This window comes from Megalobrama amblycephala, linkage group LG8 (assembly GCF_018812025.1).
Source record: "Megalobrama amblycephala isolate DHTTF-2021 linkage group LG8, ASM1881202v1, whole genome shotgun sequence".
NCBI classification, from domain to species: Eukaryota; Metazoa; Chordata; class Actinopteri; order Cypriniformes; family Xenocyprididae; genus Megalobrama; species Megalobrama amblycephala.
The window spans coordinates 18,909,064-18,922,354 of record NC_063051.1 but is presented as its reverse complement, the minus strand read 5'-3'; the positions used below and the strand labels follow the sequence as shown (position 1 = coordinate 18,922,354).

At 36.2% G+C, this 13,291-nt stretch overlaps 1 protein-coding gene across 4 annotated transcripts in view; it reads left to right on the top strand.

The window, feature by feature from the left end:
• pde4ba (phosphodiesterase 4B, cAMP-specific a) overlaps nt 1-13,291 on the top strand; it is a 181,156-nt gene that overhangs the window by 97,216 nt on the left and 70,649 nt on the right. Inside the window, exon 1 of one of the 4 annotated variants that reach the window (XM_048199882.1) lies at nt 12,420-12,742. The exons of the other annotated variants lie outside the window; for them this stretch is intronic. Coding sequence (XP_048055839.1) covers nt 12,651-12,742 — 92 coding nt within the window. The 5' untranslated portion in view covers nt 12,420-12,650. Of the gene's footprint in view, nt 1-12,419; nt 12,743-13,291 lie in introns of those variants that run through there. 4 annotated transcript variants of the gene reach the window in all.

The following is a 13,291-nucleotide window of genomic DNA, read 5'->3' as shown; positions in this document are numbered from 1 at the left end:
CATTCTTCTCTGTGTGTTCCAATTTCGTGGCCTTTATTTAATGTCTTCCATTTCGTTTGCCACAACTAATCAAATCGAACAACTCTGTTTTCCACTAACAGTATCTGGGTCTTTTGTAGCGAAATGGCCATTGGGGAAGAGAGAGAGGAAACATTGTGGCTGCAGAGGTGCAAACAAATCAAATCTCACTTTGCAGGTTCAAGATCACTAAGCCCATTTCTAGCCACTGATCAATATTGTATGGCGGGTTGTAGGTAGCGGAAAGTGGTACTACGGATGGCCGAAAGGGTTACCCTGGAAACAAGCTCTGTGGCATTTGCGTCCTTTAACCAGCCAGATTGTTCACCCAGAGGTTAATTGTCTCTTGTTAATACTGGAAATGGCAATATGATATAGTATTTGATTTCTGTGGCATTTACAGTGGGTAAAGACTCTTATTCTTAATTTGATGCTACATTCTATCATGATAATAAATGTTAACATGGCTAATGTATTGAAACCTGATATGTAGTCTAGTGATTAAGGGAGTTCATTCAATGAAGACGACTTCACTGGCCATCTCATTAGCCTTATTATCTTCATGCTTGTTTCTAAAATATTACTCAGGCTTATTCATTCATTGCAAAAAGATCCGTGCTAAAAAGCGTCTAAAAGGTCTAAATGTATTTCAGGTACTGGAATTTACTACCATGAACTAGGTGTGATTGACAGCCACATACTATGAATGTTTTCCCTTCCCTCCACTCTATGTTCTGCTCTTCACCTTTGATCCTGTCTGTATCCATTTGGAGGGCATTTTCTACGATTTATGAAGCCATTTTTAATATCCATTCTCCGACTTACTCTACTCAGTAATCTAAAGTTTTAATGCATGTTCTTTTAAGAAAATTGCTCCTGAAATGAATAAGGCAGTACTTATCAAAGGCTACCATTTATAGTCATGTTAACACTGCCTACACACAGACTTCAAATGTTCTTCCACTTCCATTTTCCCAAACAGCTACATTTGGCTCAGGGGCTTACTATTTTAATCAGAACCTCTGGTTTGCATTAGTTTGTCTTCTTCATGTACTACTCTTAAAAAAGTTTGGTGATTGGCTCTTGTTGTTTTCTTAAAGGGATAGTTCAGCTAAAAACGAAAATTGTGTCATCATTTACTCACATGCTTGGAACTTGGCTGCCCCTTTTCACCTTTCACTTATATTGTATGGAAAAGAGCAGCGTCAACATTATTATAACCTTCTCCTTTTGTATTCTATGTAAGAAAGTATGGATTATGAGTTTGGTATAGAAATGATGAGATGATGAATTTTCATTTTTGTTAGTACTGTTCCCTTAAAAGTGAATGACGTGAACACTTTTAGAATACAGTGAAGTGCCCTTTCTCTTGAATCTTTTGAACATGGACATTTTTGTAATTTGGTGAAATTCTCAATGCATTTTGAAGTACCTGAAGAAGAAGAAAGGAAGAAAAGCCTTAACTTTGTTAAAATCCATTTTAGTTCTCTTCTCATTCAAGGTCTGCACTCCTGCTCATACAAAGGTTTTTCGGTGTGGTATTAATCATTGGTTCTTGCCCTGACAGATCATTGAAGTTGGCTTTACTTTGGCATTGTGTAATAGGTTATAGTTTCTATGGTGCTGTGATTTGATCCATGGGTTCCAATTTCGAGCCAGACGTATGTGGAGGGGCTGTAACACTGGTCCACCTGGGGGTATCAGACGGCACTGTGTGACAATGATATGAGGAAAAAGGAGCCTTTACACACACGCTCTTCACAAAAGAACCAACGTCACTGATGATGTCATTCCATCACTGAAAGCTTTCCTGGGTAGATTAGGATGGGATATTTTGTCACAGCACTTCCAGCCAGAATACTTTATAGTTAACTGGTTCTGTTCTATTTCAACAAACAACAGTTTTCTATTCCAACAGATACTTTGAGATTAAATCATGTGTGCAAATGTTGAGAATTCAAATTTGTCACAACTGAAAATTCACATTTGCCATTACAGGATTAAATATATTTTAAAATGAGCATCTTTTAAAATATATTAGAATAGAAAACATATATTTTCAATAAAAATTCAAATAATGTTCTAAAAGTGGAAATAAACTGCCTAATGAGGGTTTAATAATTTTAATTACTCTATGATATTATTGCATCTTGTTAGTGTACAAAAATACTGAGGTGCAAATAGTATCTGCCAATATATGGATAGCATCTAATTACTATTTACTCTTATTGCAAAGAACTGATACTTTTACATGGTGTAAATAGAATCTATCGCTATTTTCACCTTGTGTAATTAGCATATCACTAAGAAAATGCTGATATTGTCACTTAGTGTAAATAGAATATATTGCTATTTTCACTTAGTGCAAATAGCATCTATCACTAAGAAAATATGCTATTTTCACTTAGTGTAAATAGGCGCTGCCAAATAATTATCTGTCTCTCTGTCAAATTTTAATTGCAATTTCGCATCCTGTTTCAGAAAGTAAATTTAAAAAGCACTTTTTAATTAAATTCTGAATTAACAAACCTTGCTACAAATACCATTGCACTTCTGGCTTTAAAACTAAAGCATTCATGTAGCCAGATAGCATGTCATTAAACACAATAATCTTTAACATCAGAGACCTCTAAAGGGAATTAGTTTGCACTCATCTTAATATTTGCAGTGGTTTCATTCTGAGAATGAGAAGCGTTTGGTGCATTGGAAGTTCTCATGTGCTCTGAAGTGATTGTTCCTCTCAAGATACATCATGCTGAGATGAGTGTTCCTAAGTGCATGCTTCACTCTTCTTGGAACGACCCACATTTTCCACTTATATGCAGCACTGAGTGCTCATAAGAGCATATGATCCATGAGAAAATGAATCTATTGCATTTCTAATGCCTTGTGAAATGTATTTCGTATTGATTAGGAGGATGTCAAGAGTGATCTAGCATAGCAGAGGATATAAAGGGGCTTAACGCTTTTGCAAATGCATCACAAAGTGGGATTCCCATCCGTTTGATGCTGATCATGTGATTTTTTTTTTTTTTTTTTCCCAGAAGCCTTTTTTGTGCTAATTTATAGTGTCTACTAAATGGCAGTAAATGTAACAGAATCTAAAATATTATTGCGAAGAATGTAATTGCATTTAATGAAGTTTTATTCCTCATTTAATTTAATGAATGATTTTAAAAGAATCTATTAATTGCTGTGCATATGTATGTGCTGGGCAGCTTCAGATTGTGATGCACGGTTCATGACACAGTTTTCTCAAGTATAACGGGAAGTACAGGAACATTTTTGGAGGGGCTCCAGTCCAGATGAGAGCAAGGAAGGAGAAAGAGCAAAATATCAGTCATCTGATGCCTCAGAGTCATGGCAACGGAAAGATCTTTTGTTTGGCTTGCGTCATGCCCAGTGCCCTGCACTGGGCCCAATTCAGCACAGACTTGCAAATTAACAAGCTCATATGCACATCTGTTTCGGTTTGTTCAGTTTGAAGTTAAATCTACAGTCTTTCATCTACAGGTCTTTTCCCAAGTTTTTAACACATTATACACATAGAAAATATACCAGGTGCACAGCAAACATCAGATGCAGGTCGTATTTTGCATTCAGCCAGCAAGAATCATCTCAAAAATGTCATTGTAAGAAATGTATGTTTCATTATGAAAGTAGGTGCTTTTTCTTTGACATTTATTCGTCATTTGTAATACAACATGAGTCATATGCACACAGCAAAATCCCCAGAGTTAAATCAACAGTGTACATAGTGAGCGATTAATTAACTGATGATTGAGCATTAGTGATGAACACCTTCTGTTAACAAGCAGAATCACTGAAGAAAAAAGAAACACAAAAACTACAGCTGACTTTAACTCTGTTTCAGTGTTATTTTAACACTATTTAGAGAGGGACCATATGTACTCTAAGCAGAGTTGATTTAACTCTGGGGATTTTGCTGTGCATATTGAATAAACTCACAGTACTCCAAAAAGGGATTTTTTTTTTTTTCATGATTCTTTGAGAAATAGAAAATTTAAAAGAGCAGCAATTATTTTAAATTTGTAACATTATAAATGTCTTACTGTCATTTTTGATCACTTTAATGCATCCTTGCTTAATAATAGTATTCATTTAATCAAAAAATAAGATTGACATGTAAATAAATTAACATGTTATTTTGAATAAATTAATTGCTTCATGAGAAATCATTTTCTATCACATTAATGTGAGGAAACCAGGAGCATTGAATAAATCTACTGTATGTATATTCTTGATTCTCAGAGTTTGTCCACATAGACAGCAGTATGGCACATGATAAATCTGCCTTTTAGTTGCATTTATTTGCTCGTATACATGCCCAAAATGCATCTAAAAGAGACAGTTTTCTAAATATACGATGTTAGTACAGTAAATCAAGCTTACACATGTTGTTATGCATGCAAACCCTTAGTAAATCAGGTCCTTAGTCATCTAGCCAATTGTGTAATACATTTCATGACGAAAAAATGTTTCATCTTCTGGGAAGAACATTGCCTCTATTTGGTTGTATCACACTAGTTTTGGGTTCAGAGGATATTTCTGAATCACCATCAAATGTTTCCCATGGGTTTACACCGTGTGCACATTCACCTGTTTTATATAGGCTAGTTTATTGAGCGGCTGTGCTATCTTGGCTTTGTTTCACAGTAATCTGTTAACCCAGCCAATTAGTGTGGCAACAGCACACCATCCACATTTGTCTCTGTCAAGCTGGCCGACTGCTTCACATTCACACACACGCGCACACACAGACCCTTTACCTGGGTCAGATTCTTGCAACATTGCCAATATCTATAGTGGTAAAAAGCAGGACCCAATTATCACCTCTATCCACAGAGGATTTATGTTAAATACACAGTAATTAAATGATACCATGTTTGGCATATTGCAAGCAATTCTCATGGTAATGACAATTATGTTTTAATTCTTAAAAAATGAATTTATAGTTTCTTAGCGGTTTGTATAGCTATTCTCTCTACTGGAAGTCATGGAGGGTGGGGTGTTGTAAATGTGTGTCAACCACATGTTACAGATCTTAACACCTACCCACATATGCAAGATACACTAGGTGTAGATTTGCTTTGGGAGGGGCAAAGTCACAAACCTGGTTGCCATGGAAACAAAGGCAGGGCATCAAAGGGATTAAGCGACGCGGTTGCCTTGACCACCGCGTGTGCGTTCACTTGTGTGATCGTGACTAGCATGAGCATTAATATCACGTCACTGGAGTGTGGTGACGCTGTTTGCACATCATCGTGAATGCCGTGGATCCGCTGCATCCAGAGGAGACAAGTTTTACTAGTGATTTATAATGCATCATGTGTGAATCATGTGTTATTTGCTGAACAAAGCCACAGATGACGCTTGAAATGACATGGGACTTTTCCTGGATGGATGGTTGTGGCTGATTGTGCATGAGTTTGACATGAATGTAAGATCTTCAGTAGATAAATATGTCTAAATCTCTACTGTGATTAATGTTAAGGTTTTTAGCTGCAGCATTATGTTACTTTGACTCAGTAAAACACAACTTGTAGCAATAGGATGACCAGGTTTAGGACAATATAAGAGTGGGCATGGCATGCTACCCTGCATTTGATGTGTGGAGTTAGTCCTCTCAACAAAATAATTGATAATGTTTGATGTTAAAAATATTTTCTTCTTTATTTTTTCAGAATTAACAAGGATGAGACAAAAAAAAAAAAGACACACCATGAATAATGTGATAAATCATTGATTATGGATTAATACTAATAATTTTAGTATTAATCACAAAACTTAAAATATGTATATTTTTGAATATTGAGAGAATTATGTTTCCTTATCAAGGCTGCATTTATTTGATCAAAAATACAGGAAAAACTGTAATATTGTGAAATTTTAGTAGACTTTAATATAACTGCTTTCTTTTTAAATATATTTTATATTAGCCATTACTCCAGTCTTCAGTGTCACATGATCCTTCAGAAATCATTCTAATATGCTGATTTGGTGATGAAGAAACATTGATGTACGTATGTATGCATGTATGTGTGTGTGTGTGTGTATATATATATATATATATAGCCTCTAAGTCTGTCTGACGTTTTTCTTTAAAATTAGCATTTTTATCAGGCTCTTATGTATAGGTTATATACAGTAACCTTAAGTGCAGCAGAAATTTTTTTGTAACCTTGGCCAGATCTGTGCCTTGCCACAATTCTGTCTCTGAGCTCTTCAGGCAGTTCCTTTGACCTCATGATTCTCATTTGCTCTGACATGCACTGTGAGCCGAAAGGTCTTATATAGACAGGTGTGTGGCTTTCCTAATCAAGTCCAATCAGTATAATCAAACACAGCTGGACTCAAATGAAGGTGTAGAACCATCTCAAGGATGATCAGAAGAAATGGACAGCACCTGAGTTAAATATATGAGTGTCACAGCAAAGGGTCTGAATACTTAGGACCATGTGATATTTCAGTTTTTCTTTTTTAATAAATCTGCAAAAATGTCAACAATTCTGTGTTTTTCTCTCAATATGGGGTGCTGTGTGTACATTAATGAGGAAAAAAATGAACTTAAATGATTTTAGCAAATGACTGCAATATAACAAAGAGTGAAAAATTTAAGAGGGTCTGAATACTTTCCGTACCCACTGTACCTGTGATTTAGCGGGTTTGAAGTGAAAGTATTTGATGAATGTTCACTATGTACGGCGGAGAACATTTATTCAATATCATTATCGCATTTTTTGAGGTGGCTTTTATAGGCTTTTGCATTGGAAGTCTTCATATATATATTCCTGCTGATATGTAGGTCAGGTCCTTCATGATGCTCAGATGGAGTGTCAGAGTGACCTTGGAGTGAGAGAAAACACAGACACTCTGACTTTCTACAAAAGACACTGCTTACACACTCGAAAATCCTTTTTTTTTTTTTGAGCACTTCTGTTAAAATGGGCTGACTGGACATTTGTTACTCTACCATTTTATATGCCGATTGTTCAATTCCTCCTCCAAAATTGGTTCTCTGACCTAATCAAATGTCATTACCTTGGTAGCGGCACATCATCCTCTAACAAAATGCTTGTCTGATGGGTAAATTTCTATGCTAGTATGGTTTTAGTTTTTTACTAAAAATGTCTAATGATGCTTCAGAGACAAATTGACACACTTGAAGCACAGTCACCGTGACAACTTCAGAGCCAAATTCAGAGTAAATGCAGTGAGTTTACAGTTATACAAATCTGATTGGAATCAGGAGAACCATTATGTCGTATGTCAAACTGTCTTTGTCCTTGCATTAAAGTCTGGTTGAAGACTAAGTGCAGCAGAGTAAAAAGGGACTGGTCCTAGCAGCATATGGCATAGACGTTGCCAATGGGATAGGCCATTGGCAGATTCGAGTGTACTCAGCTTCCATCCCTAGAGTACATATGTGCAACAGCTGTGTTTCATGTTCCAGCCTTTTGAGAGCCAAGTCTATCTCTAAGATGAATTTCCAGCATGGATTTCTGTGTCTGAAACAGATATTATCTCAGGTGGTTTCTCAGAATCTAGGCCATAGTAAAGAGCACCTGCAGAAGCCTGATCCAATGAACTTAACTCCCAAAGATTTACCATCCTCTGCTCCAACAACAGACAATTAATAAAACCTATGTCCAATTTCTGTCCCGTTTATATCCAACACCTGAATTTTGCTATTAAAATTCAATGATTTCCTGTAAGATAGGCTAAAATAACTCAAGAAATAGAACACTTTGTTACAACTACACTGTAAAAAAATATTTTATGGTGAAGTAAATACTACAGAAAAAAACAAATGTAATGTAGAAATGAAAGCGTAAATATCAACATTATAAAATTAAGTAAAACAACTCAACTTTTCTGATACTGGTGTTCCCATCATGCACTGGGCCTTGAATAATTAATTAGGTTGATTTTTCACTGTTTTCCAGCTGTTTTTACACTGTTTTATCATTGCTTTTGTGGTTATGTTTAGTAACTTGCCATTTTGTGATATTTGGAGTTCATTTTCTACTCAAAATGCCACATTCACATTTAAAACGATCCACTGAATGTTACCGTCATTGTGTATTGTGTACCAAGTACTGAGGTCTCTGTGTTCAAGTGCTCTGTTACTTCTATGAAGATATCTATTGTATTATTTACTTAGATGTTTCTAAGTAAAGCATACACTTTAAAAGCTTGGTTTAATTCAGTGTTATATTGTTTGAGTAAAATGTATTGCAAAAGAAACTTCAACAAAGTAGAAATTACTCAACCTTTTACTGTCCAAGTTAAAATTACTTATTTTCTTTGTTAATATTACTTATCTTAGTTAAATAGTTACTTAATTCCATATTTGAAATTTACTTAAAAAAAATTATTAATTATTATTATTATCAAGCACTAGTCAAGGGCTAAATTTTTATTTTGTTTGTTCAGGTAGCTAACAAGTAGAAAAGAAAATACAAAAATAATCTGTGTGTGTGTGTGTGTGTGTGTGTGTGTGTGTGTGTGTGTGTGTGTGTGTGTGTGTGTGTGTGTGTGTGTGTGTGTGTGTGTGTGTGTGTATATATATGTATATATATATATATATATATATATATATATTATGGTTTGTAACCATAACAGTACAAAAATAATTTACTGTTGACTGAGACTTCCTGCAGACTTCCGTTTTATGAATGATGGCAACCAGCGTTAAGGTGCAATACCGCCATCTATGTTGAAGTGTTATGGAGTGTTATGGCTGGATTATTTCCAATATTATCTTATGTGTGTTTTTAACATGATATTGATATATATATATTTTTATATCTAAGTTGTCAATACCACATCCCTAATGTAAATATTTTTTTAAGCACTACACATATCTAAATGTAATATGAAGTACGTCAACACTTGCTATGGGTCATTTATGTCAATGTGTTTTGTGTATATATAACCTAATTTTGTTGTGCGATGAGTCTCGGTTAGCTGTGTTCTGGTCTCATATCTCCCAGTAACCATGTAAAATATCTAGCTAATGCTGCTGGGGTGTGTGCTTTAAAATGATTTATGGCAGCTAACATTGTCTAGCTGTTCTTTTGTATGATCAGAGCAGGGAGAGAAATCTAGCTGGAACCGTGACATATAGCCTAGCTTTAGATATGATTGACAAGTGTAACTTCATGGCTGTTTTTCAGATTGACAGCTTGTGAAATTGTGGCAGTTATTATAATAATTCACAGATCAATTCATAGGCTAATTGGAAGGCAAATATATCTTTGTAATGGGCAATTGTTTTCCACCTGGGTAAATCACAAGGAGTAAATATATTTAAACAGTTGTTAAGAATGTTTCCAATGTAATATATTGCATAACATGAAAAAAAAACAATGTTTGTTTTATTCGTTTGTGTTGTTCACGACAAGGAGAGAAAGAGGAAAATTAATGTGTAAAAATGACTAATGACATTTATGATATAAAAAAAATAGTCAGCAATTGACAGATTATTGGAAGAAATTATAGATTTAAACTTATACACAAACACTTCTGAAATTGCTTTTTAGCAGATTTGTAGACATGCAAACTTTAATAACGGATAACAAAAGTTGTAAATAACTGGTTTGTAACAGATTGGTTGAGATTGAAATTCACTCAAAACACAAAAATAACTTACTTTTGTGAAATATTATTACAATTAAAATAACTTTTTTTAAGTTTTCTATTTTAATATATTTTAAAATCTAATTTATTAATTTAATCGTAAAGCTGAATTTTTAGCAGCCATTATTCAAGTCTTTAGTGTCACATGATCCTTCAGAAATCATTCTAATATGCTGATTTGAAATATTTTTTATTACTATCCACTTTGAAAACAGTTGAAAACTGCTGCTTATAGTTTTGTGGAAAGCATGATAAATTTTTTCAGTATTCTTTTGTAACAGTCTTTATTATCAGTATTAATTTAAAGGCGTCGTGTCGAAATTAAATTTGCCTTGATCTTTCGACATATACGGTGGGTATGGAAAGTATTCAGACCCCCTTAAATTTTTCACTCTTTGTTATATTGCAGCCATTTGCTAAAATCATTTAAGTTCATTTTTTTTCCTCATTAATGTACACACAGCACCCCATATTGAGAGAAAAACACAGAATTGTTGACATTTTTGCAGATTTATTAAAAAAGAAAAACTGAAATATCACATGGTCCTGAGTATTCAGACCCTTTGCTATGACACTCATATATTTAACTCAGGTGCTGTCCATTTCTTCTGATCATCCTTGTTTGATTATACTGATTGGACTTGATTAGGAAAGCCACACACCTGTCTATATAAGACCTTACAGCTCACAGTGCATGTCAGAGCAAATGAGAATCATGAGGTCAAAGGAACTGCCTGAAGAGCTCAGAAGAGCTCTGAATACTTTCCGTACCCACTGTAAAAGGACTTTGTATCATTAAAACATCCTGCACATTTCAGTGCTTAAAACGCCATCCTCATTTTTAAAGAAAGCATTTAATCAAGTTCCAAAAACTGCTTGTTTTGATATTGCGGGATTTGTGGCGTCACACAATCAAATACATTTGCAAATGACTGCCTCCAGAGCAAGACATCAACGAATAGTTTTACATTATCACACCATAGGCCCCGCTTACTGGCGTTCAGTCTCTTAACGGCTGACATTCACCTACACTGGATGTGAGCACAGTGTCGCATCGAAAGCAAATAGAACCCATTATACTGTAATCACTGATGCTGTCTACACTGAATCAGTGTAGAATCTGAATCTACACTTATAGAAGGCAATCTTGCGCGTAACAAGATCAGCTTCTTGTACATCTTTTTGCTGCAACTAGGCAGTGGAGCGGCACATTTACAATAGCAGCTTGTGATGCCATCCACTGAAGAGGTGCTTTTCTATGGCAATGAAGTTCTGTCGGGCTTGTTCAGATGGTGACGTCAATGGTTGTTTTGCGTGTTTGAATTGGCGTTCGGTGCTGCTTTATAAAGGGCGACCTGTGCCAACCACTATTCATGCACTTGAGCACTGTTGTGACGGCTGTTTTCTTTGCACCCCCCCCCCCCCCCCCCCCCCCTGCAGTAACTGTGCACCCCCCCCCCCTGCTAATTTGGGTCTCTGTAAAGGCATCGGAAGGATCCCAGCTTCGGAAACAATGGATGAAGATGAAGCAATCAACTGTATTGATTTTGACAGCAGTTGCATATATACATGGGTTTTTAGCAAAAAACTTAACTTTATAAGTGAACCTATTGAAATAAAAAAAAATCATGTCATGACCCCTTTGAAGCGTCCTTGCTGAATAAAAGTATTAATGAATTTTATAAAAATCTTTCTGACCTCAAACTTTTAATCTGTAGTGTAGTTTACTTAAAGGTGATACAGAGGATCTTTTCGTCGACTGAGAAACCAAAGACTGTTACTGAGTTTTTTAAATGAGCGCATGCGTAAGAACAACCCCCCCTCCTTTTGAGGGAACGCCTCCCAAAACTCGTGCACGAGTATTGGAACACGAGTGTCTACCACCGGCATTCGCTGTGTCGTGTTAGTGGATTCATTATGTCGGACTCACCGCAGGTAACTCATAATCTGCAGTTGTTACTCCTGTCTCCGGACAAAAACATTGCATGTGGCGCCTGTGGAGTGTGGAAAGTTACTGGAGCGCTCGTCTCTCACAAGGAATGTCATGGCAGTGATTGACAAGCCAGAGGGCCAATCGTTTACGCGATGATCGCGTAAACGATTGGCTGATGTTTTTAAGGCCCTACCTCGTGCACAGATGATGTGTATTAATATTATTCCTTTCAGTGCACCTAATAAATAGTCTTTTATCAGTTAGTAAAGACAGTTTGAAGTAATATTGCAAAAATGTATAAAACAAAACATCCTCTTTAGCACCTTTAACTGTAGCTTTGTGTTAATTTGAATAATAAAAAAATAGATGTTCAGAATCTAAATAAAGCTACAATAAAGCAGCTGCAAAAATAGTCCTAAATATAGAACCAAAATAGCCAGGACCAGAGAGATAACAAATAAAGGGATCATCTGCTAATCTCTCTCCTTTAGGACAGAAAGATACAACTATAATGGATTTTGGATAAAGCATAAATCCTCTGAGACTGTCATCACCACAGAGATCAGCTGGGCGTCTGGTTTCCATTTTCTAGACTGTTACCACGTGTACAGTCTACTTGTTGATGAAATCCATCAGAGTAACATTTAAACTGTGCAAGAAATATAGGTATATATGTCTTCTGTCACTCTGTGCGATTAGAAACAGACTTACTGACTGTGCGATTGCCCCCACACCCCGGATCTTCTTGTTTACGGCTGAGCAGCGGCCACCGTCTTCCTGTTTCTGAAAGTACAGAGCTGCGGTACACACAAGAGACACAGTTTCTGCTAGGTGTGAGCAGACCTATGATACTCGACCCCCCGAGGAGGTAGAAGCGTGACTGACTGACAATGCAACCAGAGACTCCCACTAACAGATACAGTAACCCTCTCTCCGCAGCCCTGAGTCCCTCCAGCGTTTTTAACTGGTGGAAGGATGAGTTTAGAGTTCAAAGAGCTTCCACTGGACAACTCCTAAATCTGTTGGGAATTTAAATATGACGGATTTTAACCTGCCAGAGAACAAGAGCTTTCTAAAGTCCTGTCTGAATCTGGGCAGCTTCGCGTACCGTCGCCACTCTTGGGTCTGGTAAGCACGAATGTGGGTGGAAGGTTGTTGTAACCACAGAACAGACATGTTAGTTTGGATTAATTGATTTAGCTTGCGTAAATTCTTGTAATGGGAAATTGAATTAATTTATGTTCTAGAAGATTGATGCACACACAGTTGTACAGTGTTTTGAGGTGGTAATGTTAAAAAATTGTGCTGTTACAGTTTTAAGGTTATCCACTGATTGACAGCTTTTATGTTTGAATTGTATTGGAGACTAAGGATTTTGAAAGGCTGCATTTCACCCTATAACTTGTAAGTGCCTTCAAACTGAAATCCAGGTGGATGGGTTTAATTTTATTCATCCATAGAGTTCTTGGCCTGGTGGGAGAGTGCTGCTGTGAAATGATTTTTCTCCAATGTGACTTAAAATGTCTTAGAAAAGAGAGTAAATTTCTTAGAAAATGCTCTTGAAAACGTCTGACCTTTTGCCATACTGTCTCTCAGCTTGACATACTCTCATCACTCTCTCTCGTTGATAGCAAGGCCCAATGGAAGAGCCGTGGTGGTTGATTTATTGCTTATTCA